Source organism: Homalodisca vitripennis, unplaced genomic scaffold (genome assembly GCF_021130785.1).
Source record: "Homalodisca vitripennis isolate AUS2020 unplaced genomic scaffold, UT_GWSS_2.1 ScUCBcl_4394;HRSCAF=10533, whole genome shotgun sequence".
Taxonomy (NCBI): Eukaryota; Metazoa; Arthropoda; class Insecta; order Hemiptera; family Cicadellidae; genus Homalodisca; species Homalodisca vitripennis.
In genome coordinates this window covers 25225-48928 of record NW_025780506.1, presented here as the reverse complement: position 1 = coordinate 48928, position 23704 = coordinate 25225, and the positions used below count along the sequence as shown (strand labels likewise).

Sequence of the window (23704 nt, the reverse complement as noted above, 5' to 3'; positions counted from 1 at the left end):
AAATAAAAAATGCATAAAAAATGGGATTTTTATACAACAGTCACCGAAGTATTTCTTGAATAAAGTGAAAACAATAATAAAATGTATTATTTTGTATTTTACACCTAAGGACTTTTCAAAGAATTTGTGTACATTTAAAAGTAACATATAAATATTAATACTTCTCAGCTCTAAGGTCACAATAAATTATAGTGTTCTATATATCATGTTAAAATTGTGATATTTTACAAGCATTTTGGTGCTAAATTAGTGATATGGTGGATTGGAAAGAACACTGTCTATTATTATAACTTGCCCTACAGCAAACCATCCAGGGGTAAAATCGCAGTGAATCATTTTTTACATACACTTAAATTTTAACAATTTATAATTCAGCCTAAATTCTTTTTGTGGTTAAAAATATATTTTTGATCCTGCTGGTTTTAAGACTACATACTGTATAATTGTAGAATCAATCCTATGAATATTATGTGGAGAACAGAAAATACATTGTAAAATGTTCTTAAGAAAGATTCTTTGTGTTGCTAAAACAAAAACTATCAAAAAGTGTAAGTATAACATTTCTGCTCTGTTTGAAATTTGAAATTATTTGAAAAAAAAGGTGGTTTTAGTCTTTTCCTTCTTTTGTTTGCAGATACACAGAAATATGTAGTTACATTCACTTCCAGCCAATCATACATAGAAGTGCCTGGCTGGACCAAGGGAGACATAGCCTTCAGTTTTCGTACAACAGGAGAGAAGGCCATCCTTCTCTACTACCAGCCCCCCTATCCGACCTCATCAGCCCTCCTTCATGGTGGCTCTGACTAGTGGTGAGTGCTTCTTTGGCATTTTGTTTGAGAGATCTTTCCATTTTATAATTGATAAGGCTTTAGAGAGTTCTTTGGATTTAGCTTAGAGATTTAGAAAAGATCTATTTTTGAGCTGTAGAGGATTATTTTATTGTTAATATTTTTAAATATTTTGGTTTTGGTTTTTAGGATTTTGTGTTTGAGTTTTCGATAGTTTTTATAAAACTGTTAATTATAATACACAGTAGTTAATATTTTGCAATACATTTTTTAATTTATAATGAGTTGACTTGTCATTTTGATTTAGGGGTTTCAAATTAAGTTTTTAAATACTATCAGTCAAAGTAGTTTAAAAAAATATTTCCAGAATTATAAATGTAATATTTTCTGTTGAAAAATGCATAGCATAAAGATAATATTCAACTTAAAAATCTAGTTGAGTTGGCGATTAAAAGGAAATTATTTCTGGTCATTTGATCAAATCTATGTTTTTCACATTCATATACAGATTCTTTATTAAACTATTAAGTGAAACAAATTACAATAAGATTCGTCAAGTTAATACAGCTAAGTCATATTATTACAACATATTGTATAAATTGTAAATTAAAATTACAACAAATTCTTAAATCATTCAAATCACGATTACAATATTCTTTAGTGATATAAACAAAATTTCTCCTTAACCAACTATTATATATATATATATATATATATATCACAACAATTTGCTATAGTTGTATATTAAATCATGTTTTCAAGTCCTTAAACATGGCAACTGTTTCTTCAGAGTTCCACCTGACATTCAACTTCACAATGGAATACTGGCAAGCCGCGAGCTCTCGCTATCAAGTCGTCCCCGTCGCCTCAACTCGGGAGAATGGCAGAAGATCTGGATAGACTACAACCAGCATCACGTGCGTTTCATGATCAACACAGACTACCAGAATGGTTGGACTTGCTGCCTGAGGAGGAGTTTGGACCCTTTGAGGGCAGTATGTTCATTGGCGGAGCTACTGAGTGAGTTGATTAGACATTAGTAGCATTTCTTTATTAATACAAATCTACCAGATTGAGGACTTGCTGCCCTGGGGAAGAAATTGGACACCCTTTGAGGGCAGTATATTCATCGGCGGAGCTACTGAGTGAGTTGATTAGACATTAGTAGCATTTCTTTATTAATACAAACCTCCAGATTGAGGACTTGCTGCCTGGGGAAGAAATTGGACCCTTTGAGGGCAGTATGTTCATTGGCAGAAGCTACCGAGTGAGATTTAGGCCCTTTGAGGGCAGTATGTTCATCGGCGGAGCTACTGAGTGAGTTGGAGTAGACATTAGTAGCATTTCTTTATTAATACAAACTACCAGATTGAGGACTTGCTGCCTGGGGAAGAAAGAAATTGGACCCTTTGAGGGCAGTATGTTCATTGGCAGAGCTACCGAGGTGAGAGTTTAGGCCCTTTGAGGGCAGTATGTTATCATCGGCAGAGCTATTGAGTGCGTTGAGTAGACGTTTGGTAGCGTTTCTTTATCCAATACAGACTACCAGGTCATAGGCTTGTTGCCTGAGGAGGAAATTGGACCCTTTGAGGGCTGTATGTTCATTGGCAGAGCTACCGAGTGAGTTTAGGCCCTTTGAGGGCAGTATGTTCATCGGCAGAGCTATTGAGTGCGTTGAGTAGACGTTTTGGTAGCGTTTCTTTATCAATACAGACTACCAGGTCATAGGCTTGTTGCACTGAGGAGGAAATTGGACCCTTTGAGGGCAGTATGTTCGTCTGCTAAGCTACTGAGTGAGTTTTGGACCCTTTGAGGGCAATATGTTCGTCTCTGCTAAGCTACTGAGTGAGTTTGGACCCTTTGAGGGCAGTATGTTCGTCTGCTAAGCTACTGAGTGAGTTTGGACCCTTTGAGGGCAATATGTTCGTCTGCTAAGCTACTGAGTGAGTTTGGACCCTTTGAGGGCAGTATGTTCGTCTGCTAAGCTACTGAGTGAGTTTGGACCCTTTGAGGGCAGTATGTTCGTCTGCTAAGCTACTGAGAGTGAGTTTGGACCCTTTGAGGGCAGTATGTTCGTCTGCTAAGCTACTGAGTGAGTTTGGACCCTTTGAGGACAGTATGTTCGTCTTGCTAAGCTACTTGAGTGAGTTTGGACCCTTTGAGGGCAGTATGTTCTTCTGCTAAGCTACTGAGTGAGTTTGGACCCATTTGAGGACAGTATGTTCGTCCTGCTAAGCCACTGAGTGAGTTTGGACCCTTTGAGGGCAGTATGTTCTTCTGCTTAAGCTACTGAGTGAGTTTGGACCCTTTGAGGGCAGTATGTTCATCTGCTAAGCTACTGAGTGGGTTTGGACCCTTTGAGGACAGTATGTTCGTCTGCCTAAGCTACAGAGTGAGTTTGGACCCTTTGAGGGCAGTGGTAATTATAGAACTACTCCTGTATAGCATTGATTCAGTGCCCTCAGAATTTCCAGTATTACCAACCATTTATCCAGGACAGGTGGTACAGTTCTAACAGAATTTCAAAATTATTTAGATATTAGTTTGGAGAATGTGTTCCTTTCTAAAAAGTGTTTTATTACTTAATTTTCAAAATGGTTCTTACTTAAACAATGATTTTCATACAATTAGTATTAAGAAAACAGGATTTTTCCGGACATTTTCCATTTTTCAGTGATATAAAACAATAACACTAAGTTTGATATCAGTTCTATTTGGTTAAGTGCAGACCTAATGTGACCTGTATTCTGTAGTTAAGTTTTAATATAGTGTTTTACTTTTATTAATTGCATGGAGTAGATACACAACTTGGCTGTTGTGGTTCCTGACTTGTGTGTGTGTCACACTCTGGTATGATTTGTTTATTTTAACCTGATTGTAATTATGTATTAGGTTAGTTAGTAACCTGAAGAAGAGATCAGATTGCTTATCTCGAAACCAATGTTACTGATTGTTTTGTATCACTGAAAGATATCAAATGTACAAAAAAATCCTGCGTTTTCCTTCATAATACTTCCATTCTCAAAAAAAAATACTTCAGACAAAGAAATTATTATCAGAAAGAAATTCATCATCATAACTATTATAAATATATTGTATTTACAGTAATCTTACCCCCAACATTAAGTGAATGCCAAAGCACTTTTATTTGTTCAGTAGCAAAATTTTTTTCTACGTTCAGTCTATTTTTAGGTATAGTTAAGTATTTTTGGGGTAATGTTAGGAAAGTTCAGGAAATTCTTATCGTAACAAAAGAATGTTGTGAGATTAATACCTTAATCCAACATTAGTGAACATTATAAATCACACTCTCCATTAAGTTAAAAAAATACAAAACCGTTATTAATCTTTATATTATGTAGTTAAATACGTTTAAATAATTAACATCAGTTAATAGATTAAGTAGAACATGGAATAGCCATTCAGAAATGTGTTTTGAGGCTTTACAATAGTCTTTGACCAATGATAACTAAATGTTTCTACTGAAATAATTCATAGAGAATTGATACACATGGCTGTCGGAAAATCCTTTTTATTGTGTTGATGAGTTTTTACTTTGATAAGAATTGATGTAAATTTATTTAAATTATTAGAATTTTGTGTTACGTTTTTTTGATAAATCCTTGCTATAAGAAATTTAGCTTAAGGAATTTTTATTATACAAATTAATATTATGAAAATAATCTTATATAAGCTAATTGAAAATTTTATAATTTATATTATTTAGTAATATAGTTGTTATAAATTATAACTGTCCAGTGAATTTACAATATTTAGTTAATGTTATTCTAGTTGATTTTGGACATTTGCCTTTATTCTGACATTGTCATTACTGATTCTTGTTAAATGATAATAAACTGTTAAATTTATATGTTTAAAATAATACAGTACATTAAGAGTATAAAATCTATTTATTTCAATGTTGTATAAAATAGTATTGCTATTATACAAAAATAACAAAATAAATTATGGAATATTGTATACAACATAAATATTTGATCAATTATTAGTTATTTCTGAATTGTGTCGAGTGATTACCTGGCGTCTCTAAGACCTCCAAGGAAGATAGAAACGATTCCATCGCCATCTATTGATCCTCCTTCCATGGTCGTCGTGTTATCCTCTGTCTGTGCTCCAGAGACCTGCCTGGTGGGCCAGTCAGTTCACAAAGGGTTAATTGGCTGTTTCCGTGGATTGGTGGTGAACGGGGAGATCCTTGACATCTATTCTTACATGAGTGTTCACCTGTCAGAGATAATCAAGGACTGCCAAGCCCTCCTGTGATTCCTAAACCCCTGCAAGAATGGAGCTAGGTGCAAGGAACTGTGGAGTACCTTTGAGTGTGTATGTGACAACCCCTGGGGCCTACATCGGCACATACTGTGAAACCAGTGAGTATTATATGCTACACAAATAGTCTTAAAATTAAAATAGTGTTACATTTTTAGTTTTCTATTGCCTTTGATCTTTTTATTTGTTACCTTCCTTAACATTTGGTGAAATTTTCAAATTTCAAATATTGTATACCTTCCTAACTAATTATTAAATTCCATAGCACTTTAATACTAAAATTAGGCTGAAAATTAACATGTAAATAACCATTGAATTAGAAAATGGTGGGGGAGGCTACATAGTGAATTTGATCAAAATGTGGTCTTTACAAATAACCCTTAGAGAGAAGTGTGTCAACTTTTATTCACTACAGAATCAAGGTTTAAGAATTTTATTAGTTAATTGTATGTACCACAACTAATTCTTTAACTTTAAACAACTCTTCTTTAACTCATTTGGGGAAAAAAGAACTACATTCAGAGCATCCAAGCATCTACAAGAAAGATTAGGCAGCTTATTTATTTTTACAAGTCTTTTGAAAAAGTCCTGATACAACTTTTCATAAACTACCACTTATGTTTTTACTCTATAAGTGCATTATATTATTATAATAGTCAGTATAGTGGTTTTTTTAAATAAAAAAAATATTTAAATAGGAACATATATTTTTTAGTATATACAGTACAGTGAGTCTGCTTTGTCTTAGTCTCAAAACATTATTTTGTCCATTGGTCTGGAAACTATTACCCAAGTTTTCACACTTTACGCAAGTTTTCCACTTTACGCCACTTCAACACAATACAAATTGTAAAATATTTTAGCCTGATTGTTGAGAGCCGTCTTTAATAAAAAAAAACTGCCAATAATAGCATCAGCTTATACATGTCAATTGAAGGAGGTAGAGCTTAATTAAATGTTTAACCAATCAGTGAGAATCAGCCAGCTTTTTGATAATTCGATGCTATCTTTTTTTTAATTTGTATGATTTATTGGGATTCCTCAACTTATTTTTCTTGGATAATAGTATGCCTTTTTGCAAATACTTTTGATTTGCTAAATTCTATAGCATGTTTGGTTTTGTTGCTGTGTTCCACTATTATAGTCAAGTTTTTTTGTATCCTGATGTTTTGTATGCCTAATGTGATCATCAACTTGTGTAGATTAGTTAAAAATGTTGTATCCCAAATATAGACTGAGCCACACATAATACTTTCTATACAGAGTGGAATCTTGTCATTTACTGGTCCAAACAGTTCTTCAATGACTGAGCTGGCTTCAATACCATCTTGAAATTATGTTTTTTTTATACCCTTACTAACTCACAACCTTGTTTCTGTTGCATAATTAGGAGCTGATTGTTAGCTAATTCACTGTTTTGTTATTTTAATTTATGTTATAATAGAATATTTTATTTTATTTGACCTATTTGTGCAGCAAAACTTTATTCTAGTCTAACACAGAAGAATAAGATTTTTGATGTAAATCTGCTCCTATCGAGAATGTATCCTAGTATCTAACTGGATGGGGAAAAGACTGATACTTTAATACAGAACCCCTCATATTATATGGCCTAATGTGGTGGACAGCAGACTGTATGAAAGGCTTAATGATCCAATAGTTAAATAACTCGCTCTACCACTAGTTTTCTTTTCTCTTTGGAAAAGAAGCTGAGATACCTCTCATTGCACTTAGTTCTAAAAGGACCTCTGTGCTTACTTCCTGAGTGACAGAATATTTAGGTTGAGGTCGGTGCCACTTCCTGTCAAGATCATGAGGAGGGATAGCAGTTACCTGTATCTTAGTCATGTCATGGGGAGGCCTGCTCTGCTGTACCAGTTTCTCCAGTCAGAGCAGGCAGGGGTTTAGCAGTTATCTGTATCTTAGTCGTGTCATGGGGAGGCCTGCTCTGTACCATTTTCTCCAGTCAGAGTAGGTAGGGGTAGCAGTCACCTGTATCTTAGTCATGTCATGGGGTGAGGCCTGCTCTGTACCAGTTTCTCCAGTCAGAGCAGGCAGGGGTAGCAGTCACCTGTATCTTAGTCATGTCATGGGGAGGCCTGCTCTGTACCAGTTTCTCCAGTCAGAGCAGGCAGGGGTAGCAGTCACCTGTATCTTAGTCATGTTCATGGGGAGGCCTGCTCTGTACCAGTTTCTCCAGTCAGAGCAGGCAGGGGTAGCAGTCACCTGTATCTTAGTCATGTCATGGGGAGGCCTGCTCTGTACCAGTTTCTCCAGTCAGAGCAGGCAGGGGTAGCAGTCACCTGTATCTTAGTCATGTCATGGGGAGGCCTGCTCTGTACCTGCTCTATACCAGTTTCTCCAGTCAGAGTAGGCAGGGGTAGCAGTCACCTGTATCTTAGTCATGTCATGGGGAGGCCTGCTCTGTAACCAGTTTCTCCAGTCAGAGCAGGCAGGGGTAGCAGTCACCTGTATCTTAGTCATGTCATGGGGAGGCCTGCTCTGTACCAGTTTCTCCAGTCAGAGCAGGCAGGGGTAGCAGTCACCTGTATCTTAGTCATGTCATGGGGAGGCCTGCTCTGTACCAGTTTCTCCAGTCAGAGCAGGCAGGGGTAGCAGTCACCTGTATCTTAGTCATGTCATGGGGAGGCCTGCTCTGTACCTGCTCTATAACCAGTTTCTCCAGTCAGAGTAGGCAGGGGTAGCAGTCACCTGTATCTTAGTCATGTCATGGGGAGGGCCTGCTCTGTACCAGTTTCTCCAGTCAGAGCAGGCAGGGGTAGCAGTCACCTGTATCTTAGTCATGTCATGGGGAGGCCTGCTCTGTACCTGCTCTGTACCATTTTCTCCAGTCAGAGTAGGCAGGGGTAGCAGTCACCTGTATCTTAGTCATGTCATGGGGAGGCCTGCTCTGTACCTGCTCTGTACCTGCTCTGTACCATTTTCTCCAGTCAGAGTAGGCAGGTGTAGCAGTCACCTGTATCTTAGTCATGTCATGGGGAGGCCTGGTCTGTACCAGTTTCTCCAGTCAGAGCAGGCAGGGGTAGCACGTCCTTAATGTCCACTACTTTTAACACTTAGAGAGCCCCACCAACTGCAACAGTCATCCTCCGCAATAGGGTAGATCGATAAATCAAGTCTATTAGCACTGCAATATCTCGAGATTTTCGGTTAGTAATGTACCGCTCCCAGATATCTATGGGATTTCCCAGATTTAAGTAACACATCGGTTTTGCTGTACCCGGTCAGTAGATTCGACTGGAAGGTATAAACTAGCCAGAGTGAACCCTCCTGAGGATGTAATACACGAGTTAATACACGTTACAATTATTTTACTGGAAAGATGCTCTTATAAAGCATGAGCTAGCATAATGCCAAACTACTACTACTACTACTATTAGGCGAGTTGTCTCTCTAACATTTGCAGGGTTCATAGTAAGTGGGCTAAAATTGTTTATTTGCACTTCTCTTTAATGCAGTTACTGTTCATAAATTAAAAAAAACTCATGGGGTTATAGTTTCAGTAAAAGACATAAAATACATTATAAGTATGGGATTGTAGAATAAAATGGTAGAATATTAAAAAATGTAGTTAGTTAACGAAAAGATTAATTATTAATATTTGATAAAGAAAAGAACAGAACAAACTCGTAATTTTACAATAAAAATATACAAAGAAAGAAACACTTTTAAACAGAATACATAAGATCATTATTGAAATTTGATTATAATGCCTCAATAACTCTAATCAATAGATTGTTTAGTGCTTACTCATTCTACCCTAATTTATATTAAGTTACAATCATGGACTGTGAATATATGCGAATAACCATATAATAATATAACATGTGGATATTGCTTCTCAAGCAAACGCACAACTTTAAAATACAGGCTCTTTTTTATTAGGTTATAAAAGATTTTTAACTCACATTTGCCCTTAAAATATTGAGACTAATGAAGACAGTTAACACATAATACCAAGGTGTCATATATTACCAGTAGGATATTGTGAGTAAAAATATATCAGTATGATGAGAAGTATAATTTCACTGCTTAGGAAAGCCAGGATGTTATCATAATATCAACTCTCTATTGGCATATTTCTCAGAAGTACTAAAATTCCATGAGATTTGTTTTCCATTTAATACATGATCTCAACAGAAAGAAAATATTGTTACATTTTTTTGCGCTGAAATCATCAAATTTTAATACTCTAGAAAAAGTATATTTACACTATTAAAAAAACTTTCTACCTTCCTAATAGTTTTTAAATTTTTAAAGATTAATTTCTTTAGTATATATATAATGAAAAGTAACTAAAACCCTTTTAAAAATGTTTTTTATTGACACATGTGTTTCGGTATTCAACCATCATCAGTGTACATTAACCTCTAAATAAATAATAAACAATTAAATATACAGATGTGGACCCAAGTGCACGAGTTTGCTTTTTTACCTTGTTAATCAGTCTTCAGTTTTTCTTGTATCAATTTATTGTTTTTCAGACATAAACGAGAATGGAATCACACTGGTGACGAGAGAGTCATACTTCAAGAAGAACTATTTGTTCAATGTGACAAGTGAGGAGAAGAGGAACTACAAGGCCTTGCTGACGGAGACGGTTCTGGTGAATCTGAGGACTTACGATCAACATTCACTGATTCTTCATGCCAACGATCATCTCAACAACTTCCTCCAGCTGTACATCACTGCGGGGACTAAAGTAGTGCTACTCTTCAACCGTATGGAGGTTATCCATAACATCACCGTTGAGTATGGAGGTGAGAGCAGTAACACACAGAACTGTACACACTTGCGACTCACACTGAGCGTTTATACTTGTGTTCACCGGTCACAAGTGCTTTGTATTCAAATTTATAATTATGCATATTTGCATGAAGTCATATAACATACCTATTTTATTTTGTAATTAGATTACAAAATTTAAGAAAAAGTTGTATATTATTGAAAGAAAATTATAAAAAAGTTTTGAAACCAGTCTTCACAAAACACTGACAACTGATCAGACTATTTATTTTACCCTCCTTAAGTTGGAAACATATCACATTCTTAGAGGAATAGTACAGGAGATAGTATATCTAAAACTAGAAAAGGAAATTCTTGAAACTTATTTTACATAATGTTATTTTAATACATTCTGTAAGAATTTACATAAATTGTTGGTTTTTGGAATACTTGCAAATGGAAATAGGTTAAGAGTACATTTAGCTAAATAAATCAAAGTAACTTTGTTTGTAGGACTGAACAGCGGTAAGTCTGTACAGATCGCTGTAGAGAGGAGAGCAGAGGAGACGATCTTACACGTCAACGATCACAACAGTTCTGTACCAGTCGGAGTGCGACTGCTCACAGAGTACTCTAACAAGCCTTGGAACAATTCGGAGAAAGGTATGGTGTCGTGAAGATTAACAAACAGATTATCATGCAAAGAAATGAATTATGAAATTTTTATTAAAATAATTATTAAATTCACATTAAAAAAAAACCTGTGTATAAAAATATGTCCTTAAGCTGTAAACACGTAATTGACAAATTCAAAGTAAACAGTGCTTTAAGTATATTTTACTAGGTTTGAAATAGTTTCTAGAACTTACTTGAACTACAATCAGTTATATTGTGATGAGCTTTCTTCAGTGAATCAATGTTCAACCCAAAAATTAGCTGAAGCAGTAATGCACATTCACTTATAAAGGTGAGTGGAGGGAAGAGGAAAAAGTATCACGATTGGCAGAAACCAATCAAGTAGCAAGAAATGTGTCTTTTTTATTACAGCTGACAGTCTTTTTATAAAGAAGCCACATGATTGCTGACCAGTTGAGCTTTTCCAATCATGGTACAGCTCCACCCCCTCCACTTAAGTGGATGAGTACTACTAGCTTTGTCAGTTCTGCAAAGTACTCTGCAGTTGAGTACATCTGTTGACTAGAGATCACTCTTCACAATAGAACTTAAATATTTTAAGATTTTCATTGTGTTAGCAATGGTTTGAGAATGACACAACCGGAAAACTTATAATAAATTATTCTGAGCCAAATAAACCAAAGAACTAAGATTATGGCACTTACCATGCACAAAAGTAAAAGCAATTAATGGCATGAACGTTTTGTTAAGATTACAAAAAATAACTTTGACACTTTGATAAATAAGAGACTATAGATATCAGTTCTTGAAATGTGTTTCTTCTTTTTTAAACAGCTATTGACCAGTGCCCATCATTTTCTATATCCTATTATAAATTATGTTCTTGTATAAACAAAAGTAGTTGCTCTTGTGCAGATACTCATATAAGAATAAGAATATTTTTATTGTCATTAGACTTACAAAAAGCATTGAACAAAGTCATTCAAATTGAGCAATTTGCCACGTCACTAACCTACTTAAATAAATAATACTTAAAGTTATGACAAATAAGTGGATAAATAAAAACAGTTTAAAAGTTATTGGTTAATACAATCTCACAAACTTAATCTCAATGAAAACTGGAGACCAAAATAACAATAAAAACATAACAACTTATACATATACAAACAAAACACAAATTTATTTGATAAAATTAGACAGACACTAAATGTAAAACATTAATAAATAATTAAGCACAGTTGCAGAATATAAAAAACTAAATTCTTAATTTAAAAATTGGTTATACACATTGGAAAAAATCCATTTAAAGAATGAAAAGGATTGTTGAGTAACCACTTATAACATTTTTGTTTAAATATTTTCACTGAATGTCCACTTATAAGGTAATTAACCTTATTGTATACTTTTAGAGACAATACATGACTAGATAAAGATTTGCTTCATCTATGGTACTCAATTACTGCCTTTTTCTTATGATGAGTATTGTGGTCATGCATTTCATTTATATATATATAGTATATATATATATATATATATATATAAGTAGATAGTAATATGGGGTTCCTGGCGCACTTTCGGAGCCGACCGAAAAGCAATGTAAAATACTGTTCAATGTACCATAAAGGAAGCTGAGAAATAACACAGCAAATCTCAATGAAAAATTAACCGAATCTACAGTCGTTCGTCTCCAAAAGCGATCGGTACATTACTATCTACTCTGTGGAATGAAAAATTAACCAAATCTGAGCTTCTACTTTCTTAAGCTGTGCTTTGTAAAATGTTGTCAAATCTGCTACGAATAAAGGATTTATCTTAATAAAATTTAATCAATTTAAAACATTTTTACTAAAAACATACTGTACTTTAATAAAAAACTTTTCTACTAAATAAACAACATGAACTCACCAAGCTCTCTTCAGTTTCTAGCATTAAAACAGTGCAACAAAGATGAATTCAACGAATTACCAAAACATTTTAAAGAACAGTTGATACTTTCCTTAAATGATACAGAATTCAAAGAACTTGTAAAGTCTTTTGCAGAAAAAACGTCTAATGGAGTGTTTTACTATCGGCAAAAAACTAAAAAAGTAAGGGATTACATATTTAATATAATTACGAAAGATATTGAAAAGAAAGTAAAAAATAAACAAACAGAGAGTTTTCATCGTTTTTTTATGACATTTTTCCCATATTATACGTTCTTTCAAGATAATCAAGACTTAATTGATGAATTTCTTAGGAATTTTTGTGAGTATCAAGATTTATCAACACAATTCATTAAAGAGCATTATAGAATTTTTCTTATAGAATATAGCCACATTTTGTGTGAAACAAAAGGTATTACTGTAGATAATATTCCATGTGATTCCTATGAAGAAAGACACCAACTATGGTTATCAAAACAGTACTATGACGTGGGGAGGGACTGCAAGTTTTAGAGTTAAGACTTTATTCTACAAAGTTAATTGTTATAATTTCTTTATCTTTAATAGTCTTCTTTCCAGTAACAACCAAATGTAATTTTTCATTTTTGTTTAATTCTTTAATCTTTTTTTTCATCCAAAACAGTCAAAAATCTGTTCGGCAAGTGTACTTTACAATCTTCCAACTCGGCAATTATTGTAAACCCGAATTTATCTTTCATTTTCTCCAAATTCAAGATTCTATGTTTCTTCCTTTCTTCCAATTCATTTAACTTCTTATACTCTTTAAAACTTACATTCTCCAATATCATTTAACTCTTTCAAGAACTCCATTTAAATAGAAAAAATTCAAAGACGGAAAAAATGAAATTTGCTAACAATCACTCGAGAAGTCGGGGAGAATGTGAGTAAAACCGCATTCTTTTCACGAGGTTCTTCGTTTAATTTCTCCAAATGTACTATAAAATCATCAAAGATTTCAGGCTTAAAATCGTAATCAAATTCAATATCCAAATAGTGAAAGATTATAGGTAAAATCTTTTCATAATAAACGTGTGTATCGATACCTACAAACCTAATGTATTCTTTGAAAAGGAAAATAATTTTTTCAACGGTTCCAAGAGATAAGTAAAAATTTTTATTCTGTTTTCTAAATTCTGTAACAAATTTTGTTTGTTTCTCACCTCCGTATTGTAATTTCATAAGCAGATTATTCAAATGTGTTAGTTTATTTCGAAATTTCTTAGGTTTAGGTCTTTCTAACAAAATTAAATTACAATCTCTACAAACTAAATATTTTTTATCAATAATTTCTCCTCTATTAGAACACTTGTAACAGTTGGCATTATACTCTTCCATTTAAACAAAAAGATTTTTTTATAAATGGAGATTATGGAACTAACTCTGCCGAGATATAAATTTTTCAGCGCAAATGTTTGTGTTTACATTTCTACAACAGAGATAAATATAAATAATTTCATTCTATTGTACAACTATTTAGGATATTATGTGTACGATTATAAAGATTATTACGGGAGAAATCGGGATTTTTCAGTGGCGAAAGAGTATATTTTTGAAATATTAGAAGGAATGAAAGAGAATAATATGAACATCATTAACTACTGAATTTCTCTAATATCGTTCTTAATCACATCATAGGCTAAAAATTTCTCAGAGACAACAACAACATAACAAATCGCGTTTGTAACAGCTTTTTGAAAATCCATATTGATAATTATATCGTTCTTTGAACCAGAAATATTTGTCAAACTCTTTGTTGTATCAATGACATAAATAGGTCTATTCGCTAAAAATTCTTTAGGATTGTAATACATTTCCTTATTATTACAGTAAACTTTCTTAAAATCTTGATACATCTGATACATGATTCTGAAAAGACCTCCGGAAATGTTTAAATTTTGTAATTCATCTGGATAATAAGAACCGTTCAATTTTACTCTGATATTTTTTACATCCAAACTATCAAACTTTGAAGGATTTCTTTCTTGATTATTCTGTCTATCTGTTTGAAAACCTATAATAACGAACTTGGGATTGAAGATATTTCTATAAATGTTTGTGATATCGAACGAATAAGTTGTTCCGGAAATACCTTTTTGTTCAATACATTGCCAATCTAGAAAATTAAACATAATGTTTTGACTTTTTGTAATTTCATCAATCAACCTTATTTTTACTCGTGATTTTATAATCAATCATTGGAACTCTAATAAAAAAATCTGTAATTGTTATTTTTCCATCAACAGGCATAACATTTCCAGTTGCAGTCTTCAGAATCGCATCATCGTCTTCTGCTCTTATAAAACTTAGATAAAATCCTCCTTTATAGATCGGAATAGTAACATTTTCAAAAAATCCTAATCCAAAATGAGATAAATTTCCAGCTGCTTCAAAAACACCAAATTTAAAATCTGATTCAAAGCCATTAGAAGTTTGAGAAATAACATCACTTTTTGAATACGAAATAGTTCCTTTAATTGTGCTTAATTGGCCACAGTTTTCGACTTCTTCTATCAATTTATTGTGTTTTCTTACTTCAATCTTAGAAAATAAAAACGGTATAAAATTATCGATTAATCTAACATTATCAGTTCCAAGATATGCTTGACCATCTTGTTTTGTTTAAAGTTCCAGAAATATAAAACTGGAAGTTAGACGAGCAAAAGTTATCTCCAAAATCAATATTAAACTCAGTTCTTTTATTCGGTTCATTCAAATGTTGTTTACTAATTGGATAGAAATTTTTAAACTCCGCCCTTTCAATATCACTAGCATATTTTCTGTAGTCCGCCATTTAATAAGAGAAAATTTAGAAATTTTAAACATCGTGTATCATTTTTTTCATCGATCTAATGTACGTTTTTATAAGAAAAGATATAAATTTTAGTAAAATAATTAAAAAGATTAGAGTCATTTTTAATGATCTACTTCGTCATATTCAGGATTCTCTTCCTTAAATTTTGCGATCTCGGTCACATATTTCAATAAAATCTGCACAGGATAGTAACCGCTATCTATAATATTGTTCCAATCAACTGTATCTTTATTTTCATCCAAAAACTTTATACTCAAGTGTTGATAGAGACAAAGAACAGACATATGATCTTTTAATTGATAATGTATATTTTCTTGAATGAACTCTGATGATAAAGTTTGATATTTAGCAATGTTATACCAATTCAATTTGTTTACGTATAATCTCATCATATCTTCGGATAATTCATATTTTTGAGAAATGTCATCCCAATGTTCTTTTTTCAAATCTCTTTCGTGTTGCATGATAAAAAGATCGAAAGCACTGTAATGTCCCGCCATCTCTATTTATTAGGAAAAAATTTCAAAATCAAGTTTTTATAAATTGGCTCTTTTTTGCGTTACATTCAGCACATTTTCCAGAAATTCTCTTAACTCCATTGATGTTTGCATAGTATTTTATATCATTTGTTGCAGTTTTTTCTTTACATCTCACACAATATATGAGCGCCATTTATATAAGGAAAATTAGTCATCATAGCCGCCTAATCCATTAAATCTGTTATCAATATTTTCAAAAGTTTTATTAACATCTTCTTTAAATTTATTAAAGTTTTCTTCTAGTTTATTTACTTTATCAAGTAATTCACCAACATCGTCTACTGATCTTTTACTTCTTTCATCAAGTTTTTCATAGACTTCTGTTGTAAAATCTTTAACATGCTGTTTATGATTCTCATAATTTTGTTTTAGTTCATTAAACATTTTAATAGGATCTTCTAATTGAATCATTACAACAACATCAAATGGATTAATTCCTTTACTAACACTGCTAATTCTTTTTTCCTTTAAAATCTAAGGCATTTTTAACATTCGGATCATGTAAATCAACAATATCGATGTTTTCTGATAATTTTAGAGGTTTTAAAATTTGCTCTTTAACAACAACATCATGTTTGTCAATACCAGGTCGAACACCGACAATTCTTTTTTTATTAGCCAAACTAACATAATTCTTTTCAACTTTGATCGCTTCAGTAATTTTATCAGCTTTTTCGATATGAGACATTAAATTGGTAAATAATTTTTTTACACCATCATCAACTTCTTTTCCAATGTTTTTATTTTATCAGCAACTTCATTTGAACTCATGAAATTTGCAAGTTTGTTATCATATTCTGCTTTAAAATCTTCAATCTCGACAGCAAACATATCTGAATCTGGAAGGTTTTGTAATAAATTTTCTAACTTGTTATCAAACTCATTTCTCAAACTATCAAAATTCAAACTATTATCTACATTTTGAATAATTTGTGTTCCAAATACGTTAAAAATATTTTGTGAATCCATATTTATTAAGCAATAATTTGTTAACAACTTCTTTAAAATCTTTACCAGTACTCAGTTCATTCAACACAAAAACACATAAATGACCACAAATTGGGGGATCTTTATAGTCTTGAATCTGAGAATCATTGTAGTAGACGCTTGATTTTTTCAAATATTTAATCAATTCTATAGGTGGTTTGTCCTCAATTCTTCCATACGAATCAAAATAACATGCATTCTTATCATTTTTATAATAACAAATCCAATGCGTTCCACTTCCCATAATCGAGTCTAAATTCACAATTCCACATTCAAATTTCTTAACTTTTTCAGGTAATGTATCTCTCATGAAGATTCCTCTAAAATGTTTAATATTTTTGCAGATTTCTTCCAATTCCCCGAATGTTAAAGGTTTAAATTTTTTTTTCAATGTTTGATTTCACGTAATTCAAAGTTTTTTCATCTAATCCAGATCCTGTAACATCTTCCAACTCTTTATCTAACCAATTTAAAATGTTTCGAACAATAGGAATCACATCCTTTTTAACGATTGGAGCAGCTTTACGAACATAAGGAACAACATTTTTAACAACTGGAATATTTTCTCCAAAATCTAATAAATCTTTCAAAAGTCCACCATTTTTAAGTTCTTTCAACTGATTATAAGAAAATTCTATTCTGGTTCCTTTATTGTTTTTCTTATGTTTTTCGAGTTTATTGTATTGTCTATTTGTTAAAAAATATCTTATCTTCGCCATTTTTTAGTTGATCTATTTTAAATTGAATACTAACGGGTATTTTCTTCTTAAAAGCGGATTTTATTTTTTCTTTCTGATTTTTGCTGAAATTTACATTCACCTCCATTTATATAGTTAAAATTTCAAGTTCTCTTCGATTCCCATTCCTAGTTTTCTCTTCAAAAACATTGCTCCAGCTGTTGGAAGCGCAACAAATCTTTCACCTAAACTAGCATCTTTTGATAAAAATCTATCCATTGCCTTATCTTGCAAAACTTTATCTGCGATATGTCTGGAATTTGTGTCTCTATGTTTTGCATAAAAAATATCGTGTTCCATAGCAGCTTGATCTAATTTATTTATACCAGGATCTCCTCTTTTTAGTCTTTTTTCGAGTTTTGTGCCAGGTCCCAGATACTGATAAGTTGGTACGTGTAATTCAAAAGGTAAATTGTTGATAAAATCATTCAAAAGTCCGCTACCCTCAATCATAGATGAACTTATTGCCGGCAAAACTCGTTTTAAATATTTAATTCCATCAGGTTTTTCAATCATTTCATCAAGTTTGTTCGAAATAAAATCTTTAATCGCTTTCTTTTCGTTCAAAAAATTGTTGTTTCCAGCCTTCTCTTGAGCATAAATATAATTAATAATTCCATCGAGTTTTGTCAAATCGTCGATATATCTGTACTCAATCTTATTATCATTGTATTTTCTCACACCTGATCCTTCGATTTGTTTTTCCCAAATTGGTTTAATCAAATTGAGATATTTTTTACCTTTACTTGACTTTGGTTTCTTAGTTGATGGATCATTATTTTTGTAAATTGAATCAGATTTCCATAAAATTTCAGTATACTTTTTCAAGTCTTCTTCAGAATATAAACCGTCTTTTGGAACATCAGTGCCTGTTAATAATCTCCATAAACCTTGAGTTCCTTCATATGTTTTTTTCATTAATAATGATATCATTATGCTCAAAATTCACGGGCAAATTTCCAATCATAAAACTTTTCTTTTTTCTGTCCCAATACAAACCAAATTTATCATCCTTTGCTCTAGGAAGAAATTTTTTACCAATTTCACCAATTATTATATCCGTTGTTCCAGGACTTATTGGTTCAACTATGGTAGAGTCTTCAATGATTCGAGGTCTAAATGGTGTTGAAGATGGTAATTTTGGCAATTCAAACTCAGATTCTGGTATCGAAATATCAGCAAATTGTCGTACAACTGGAACCAAATTCATCAAATTTTGATTATCGCTTAAAACATTTTCAATTTTGCCCTCAACATTTTTTTATTGCAGAAGTTACAGGTTGATTAATTTTTTGAATAAGTTCTTGTTCTTCTTCATCCATTCGAATCTGTTCTTTAAATTCTTTGATTAATTTCTTTTTCTATTTGATCAAGTTTTTTTGCTTCTTCTGAAGTTACGTTCGCCATTTATTTAGGAAAATTTTGAAACGTAAACGTGGAACGTGGAAACGTGAACACGGAATGTAAAACGTGAACGTGGACCGTAAAACACGAACGTGAAACACGAACGTGAAACACGACCGTGAAACACGAACGTGAAACATGAACGTGAAACATGAACGTGAACGTGGAACGTGAAAACAACTAGATTATCACACGTTTATATTGGAAAATTTATTCAAATATTTGCCATTTTTAGGCTTCAAAGTTAGATTAATAGTTAAAAATCCGTAGTCTTCCTTCCAAATTTTATCACACAATTCATTAAAGTGGTTAAAACTCATATCAGATCCCACATAATTGTTATAAATCTTTCTCGAATAGTGATCATCTTGCTTAAAAAATACACAACATATTCAGGTTATTTCTTATAACTTGTTTATCAACCTTTGAAAAGCATTGGGAAAGATAGATACAAGATATGTTTTTGTGACGGGACATTACGAAATATTCCTTAATAACGTCTTGATTTTCTAAAATACAATCATCAAAAACGATTAACGAATTGGGTTTACATTAGCTTAACGGAACTATGTCCTCAGAAGCATTATAAAAATGTGATATTTTTTTGTTTAAGTTTTTCTCAATATTTTCAAATCTTTCTTGTAATTTTTTATAGGCGTCTTGTTCTAAAGATTTACTAAAAACATACAAATTGGAATAAGGAATCAACCTATTGTAGATAAAATTCAATAGTAAAGTTGTTTTTCCACATCCACTTGAACCAACAATTAACAATCTGATTGGTTGATCTTTCTTATTTTCTTCAAACGTTTGAAGTTTTATCTGATCTTTTTGCTTTAAAAAATTTCTCCATTTAAATAGAAGATTTTCATCTTGAAGCAACGCTTGCGAAAATGAAGCTGTTCAAGTTGACTTCAGAAAGCTCTAAATTAGTTTTAAACTTGGAACATCCTATACACTTAGAGGAAGAATCAAATTATTTTATCGGTTTAAGCGGTTTTTATTCTGACAATTTTGTAATAAATATTAGTGAAAGTTCTCCTTATTGTATAGGATTTAGTGAGAAGAACATAACAAAATATTATGGTTTAAACAAAGGATATTATACTTTCGATCAAATTAAAAATTCCCTTAAAAATTATCTGAAAAACATTCAAACAATCAGATAAATCTTTAAACTTTGACGAAAAACAAGTTTGAAATGCAAAAAAAATATCTCTCTAATAAAATTCAAATAAAATCACCAGTAAGAATAATGTTTTCAGCAATTATTGTAGATTTGTTAGGGTTTGTTCAAGAAACTATTGAGCCAAATCAGGTATATTTAGGAAATAAAACGCCAAAATTTAGACCGTTCGATGTAATTGAAGTGCACTGCAATCTCGTTGAACCTAGTTTTGAAAATCATACCGAACATTTACACAAAGAATCTGAAATTTTGTACACTTTTTTCCCAAATGTTGCTTATGGATCAAAAATCAGTGAAAAACCGAATGAAATCGATTATATTCCAATTAGAAAAAATATGAAAAGAATTCAAAAAATCGTTCTGACTATTCAAGACTCTGAGGGAAATTTATTAAATAATGAGAGTAAAAACAACAATTTATTTAAGATTGTCGAAAGAATGATGAATCAAGGGGAAGCTATTGAATAGCTTACCTTCAAATTTTCAAGAAAACAACTTTTGAATGTATAAATTACAAGAGTCTATGCCATAGACCCTTTCAAAATCTTCATCCTGACACTGTTTTTATCAATGAATCTGGCCTTTATTCTCGAAATAAAAATTACTAGTTAAATTTTTTTTTCTATCTAAATGGAGTCAGTTGTAGACCTACTCAATAATCAACTTAGATTTAAAAGCAAACATATCTTTACAATTGTTGAAGAAAATAATGAATTTTTGGTTTAAGGCGAAAGATGTTGCAGAGGTGTTAGAATATAAAGATACGAAGAAAGCAATTAAAGAACATGTCAAAGAAAAATATAAAAAAAGCTTCGAAAACATACATTCTGAAGGTAGGGGTGATTCGCCCCCGCCTTCAAACTTTCAAAAAAACACTGTTTTCATAAATGAAGCAGGCATATATTCTTTAATCTTGAAATCTAAAATGAAAATAGCAGAAATGTTTCAAGATTGGGTTTTAGAAGAAGTTTTGCCAAGTATTCGTAAATTTGGTGAGTACAAACTTGAAAACAAGATTAAATATTTAGAGGACGAAGTTTAAACACTTGCAAATTAAAGATGAAATGAAATCATTGAAAATAGAGAATCAAGAATTGCGAATGGAATTAATGAAGAGAGATATGATATGTAAAAATTTTGATAAGAAAAAGCACCATGTTTTTGTATTAATTAAGAAGAATCACATGTGGGAATGGCCTTATTATGTTATCAGAGCTCAGAAACGAGAAATACCAAACCGATTAAAACATCTAAAAATAAATTATCCTGAATTAGAGATTTTGTTCATTGATGACGAACCAAATTCTATCAATCTGTATAACCAAATGAAAGAATCTTTGAATATTTTATACAACGGAAATCATTTTACTACAAATATGGCAGAATCTCGACTGATTTATAGAATATCTAAATTACACGATGAAAATGTTAAACTCTCGATTTATTATATTTTGTTTGTTGTAAATGTTTAGCATAACTAGGTAACCATCGTAGAATTTTTTTTTCATATTCACAAGGCATTTCGTTTTTATCACTTTCGCTGAAAATTTTTTTAGCACAATCTTTGCAAAAAGCATCTTTTCTATCTTTACTATACTGCCAGTTATTAAATTCAGAAATATTTTTAATTTCTTTACAAAAGTAACACTTTTTCTCTTCTAAAGTTAATTTGTTCATTTTATCATATAATTCCTTACAATAACAGTCTTTTCTATTCTCTTCTTGACACTTTGTACATTTCTTTTGAGACTCCATTTATATAGAAAAAATTATTACACGATGAAAATGTTAAACTCTTAACTTATGATATTTGGTTTGTAAATGTTTTTGATAATTATTTAACCATTTTATAGTTCTTCCACATTCACATTGAGTATCTTCATAATATAATCTATGAAGATTCTTCTTTACACAATCTTTACAATATGAGTCTTTCTTATCTCTACTATAGTGATCACTATTAAACTCTGAAATTTTTTTAGTTTCTTTACATTTAAGACATTCTTTATCTTCCAAAGTTAATTTTTCTATTTTATCATATAATTCTTTATGATATTCCCTTTCACAATCTTTGCAATTATAATGCATTCCATCTTTCCTATTTTTATCTTTATAAAATTCATTTAAATCTTTAAATTCTTTGCACTTTGTACATTTCTTTTGATGCGCCATTTATATATAGAAAATTTATATTACAGTTTTGACTTCTTCAATTCATATTCATAAAACTTTCCGGTTATTTCTTCATTATTTAAATCTTTTATACTATAAGTTACAGGATCTGTGTTATTAATTTGATAAATCACAAAGATTTCTCTTGACCAATTGTTCTTATATTTGTTCGAAAATGTTTGTTTTTTACTAACAATTCTTACATGATCATTGACTTTAAATTTAGTTTTCGTGTGTGAATTTCAGGTGGAACATACTTGAAAACGGTCTCTAAAAACTCCTTTTCTGCATCCTTATCTACGTCTTTGGGCTTCATTTTGATTGTGCTGTGAACTGTATCGTTATAATTGTTTATGATTTTTTGAAGAATATCGATCCATTTAAAGTTTTTATTAATCTCAAAAATTACTTTCATTCTCTCATTTTGAGTTCTGTTATATCTCTCTACAATACTTGATTTCTCTTCGTTTTCAGTATGATAAATCTTAATGTTGTATTTCCTCAAAACATCGTTAAATTCTTTATTTTTAAACTCTAAACCCTTATCTGTATGAAGTAGGTTAGGAGGTTTGTGATTGATCCTTATGGCATCTTTTACTATATCTTCGAAAGCTTTTGAAATATCCTTGCCGTTTTTTCTTTTGATAGCTCTTGACCAAGCATATTTTGAGAAAGTATCAATAACATTTAACATATACTTAAATCCATCATTTTGATCTGAATAGTTAGACATTATAACTAAATCTGCTGCCCATAAATCGTCAATTCCTAATGTTATAATTTTTCTCTTTTTAAACTTTTTTTCGTACTGGTGCATGAATTTCTCGAGCTTCAATCTCTATCTCATCTTTAGTCTTCAATTCTTGCTTAACAGGTTTTGGATTTGGATTCTTTATAAACTTACTCTTGTTTGTCTTACATTTTGAACATTTTGCAGCAATTCTATACAATCCATTTTGAGTTTGAACGATTTTTGAATCTATATTTTTCGTTTTCTTTTTACACTTGTGACAGTGAATTAAATCATCTTCCATTTACATATCAAAGTTTCCAAGTTTATTTAATTCGTCTAATATATCAGATTTTGCTTCATAGCCATACGGTACTGTATCGATCTTATTTTCTAGGACAATTCTCTTATCATCTTTAGCGTTCAGTGCCAGCTTGTTTATGGTAACAGTGTACAACTCATGTTTATAACTTTTGATGACTGTCATCTCCCTAAATTCTTCTTTATCTTCGAACAAACATCTCTTCAAGTTTTCGATATTTATTGTTTTATTTACAACGCTTCTCTTAATTCCTTTACACGTAACTGGGTTTTTATCTAGATATTTGTACGAGTACATCTTAGACCTTAAACCACAAAATTCTTCTAAAACTTCGCTATTTAACTCATCTTTGAATTTCCCTATTACCTTCTTATTTTTAGTAGTGAAACATTCATGATCTTTT

At 31.6% G+C, this 23704-nt stretch overlaps 1 protein-coding gene across 1 annotated transcript in view; it reads left to right on the top strand.

The window, feature by feature from the left end:
- Positions 1–634: 634 nt before the first annotated feature.
- Positions 635–23704, top strand: part of LOC124372930 (contactin-associated protein-like 2) — a gene marked incomplete at its 5' end in the record, with an annotated part of 43414 nt that continues 20344 nt past the window's right edge. Inside the window, 8 exon segments of the mRNA XM_046831342.1 lie at positions 635–796; positions 1554–1786; positions 1987–2108; positions 4823–4948; positions 5105–5153; positions 5155–5182; positions 9587–9862; positions 10341–10490. Coding sequence (XP_046687298.1) covers positions 635–796; positions 1554–1786; positions 1987–2108; positions 4823–4948; positions 5105–5153; positions 5155–5182; positions 9587–9862; positions 10341–10490 — 1146 coding nt within the window.